This window comes from Lottia gigantea (assembly GCF_000327385.1).
Source record: "Lottia gigantea unplaced genomic scaffold LOTGIsca_65, whole genome shotgun sequence".
Taxonomy (NCBI): domain Eukaryota; kingdom Metazoa; phylum Mollusca; class Gastropoda; family Lottiidae; genus Lottia; species Lottia gigantea.
The window spans coordinates 1353228-1355072 of record NW_008710211.1 but is presented as its reverse complement, the minus strand read 5'-3'; the positions used below and the strand labels follow the sequence as shown (position 1 = coordinate 1355072).

Genomic DNA, 1845 nt, shown 5'->3' with positions numbered 1-1845 from the left:
AGAATAGAATTTCTATATAAGACAATATATCCATTAAACTAAATAATTATGCATGTTCCAAAATTATTTAGGCTAATGATTTATTGCTTAGTTTTATAGATTGATTGGATTATAAAGGGATTCTGTTTCACAGTTATGACAACAGGTAAGTCCACTATAGCGGCTATAGCATGTAATTGCTTCGCTTTAATAAAAAACTATAAACTGATGAACAATGACTCAGTTTGGCCAAGTATACCTTTAAACTAATTATTAATCAACAGCGGAATTTTATTCATTGAGCATTGAAATATTTCCTGATGAATATATTTACATATATTTTTAAAAATCTCATGTTTAGAATTCAGTTTTTATAATACTGTATATGGTGGAAAGTGGAAATCCTGAATGAGAAAAACATCTCCGACATCTTCACAACTCTAGCAACAGTTCCGAGGATTTGTGTAAAGGTGCAAATAGTCGAGGTACGGTGTCTGGTGCGGTGTACGGTGCTGGATTATCAATACAGTAGAAAATAGAAGAAACGAATCGTGCCCGCACCATGTCCGGACCCGTACCTCGTTTGTTCACTACTTCTATTTTCGTTTATATCGATTATTCCGCACCGGACACCGTGCCTCATCTATACGCGGCTTAAATCGGTTTCGCTCATGCCACACTTTGACCAGCCGCCTGATCAAAGGAGTTTCTAATAGTTCTCAGGGTCACTGGATTCGACACGGTGGATAATCTCAACAGTAAGGCAGCATTTTCCAGTCGCGATCGTCTCTCGCTTATATGCTTGATTAACATCCGATCACCCTTTTGTGGGAGAAACCCGGCCACCATTGTAGCTTCTATTGCACTATGAAGCCCGGTCGAAACGTTAAAGGCATCACTATCATTATGTAATCTATTTTTACGGCACATGACGACCTGTTTACACCGAGTCTTAAATCGTTTATTGGACAGAGCAATAAATATTGGATTTAGCAGACAACTGAAAAATGATAACCATAACGTTAATTTCAGAACTATGATAGGGATCTTGGTGGAATCGACACCGTTCACTAACCGACATATGTGATAAGGGAAGCACAACACTGAATATCCTATTAAGATTAAAAAGAATCCTTTCATCGATCGAAAGTTGCCCCATCGCCTGTGGATATTCGGTTGAGGTAAAATTGTCACGGCTAGGGTTGGAATGGGGACGATAGCGAACACTCGTCCATGACACGTTGCTTCTTTCACAATCACAAACACGCTGATAATAATGATAAACGTTGGTAGAATAAAAACAAAACATTCTTTAACAATATGGCCGCTAGTCCGAGGTGATACGTACAAACACCCTTTCAGTTGTGGATTGAACACATACCTGGCGAATCCAAAACAGGGAAAGAGAGCCAAGATTAGTCCATGGATCCATGCATATACAATTAACACTGTTGTTGATCGTGGAGACATTAGATACATGTAACGCAGTGGCTTCTTTACGGCTACGACTCTGTCAATACATACTAGCATCAAGCTAAACGTAGACGCAGAACGTCCTAAGGTCTGGAAAAAGCCGATGGCTTCACATGTGATGATATCCTTCCCTAGTTCTTGATGGAGTCTAAACAGACCTGCAACAAATGTCCCGATGCCTCCAACCAACAATTCAGAAACTAGCAAGGAGAGAATAAACATATTTGTACAGGTCTGGAGTAATTTGGATTTCCATATCACTAGTATAAGACATCCGTTAATAAAGATCGCCAGTATGGCCAAAATTATGGAAATGATGACTAGGAAAGTGGTCTCTGACTCGACTTGTGATGTCCCTTTGTATGAAGAGTTCCAGAACCCAAAGTCTGCCAT

General features: G+C 39.4%; 1 protein-coding gene across 1 annotated transcript; it reads right to left on the bottom strand.

The window, feature by feature from the left end:
* Positions 1-648: 648 nt before the first annotated feature.
* Positions 649-1845, bottom strand: LOTGIDRAFT_167335 (hypothetical protein; the record flags this gene model as incomplete). Its single annotated transcript, XM_009064814.1, has 2 exons — positions 649-979; positions 1361-1845. The coding sequence occupies 2 exons, from the start codon at positions 1843-1845 to the stop codon at positions 649-651; spliced, it is 816 nt and encodes a 271-aa protein (XP_009063062.1).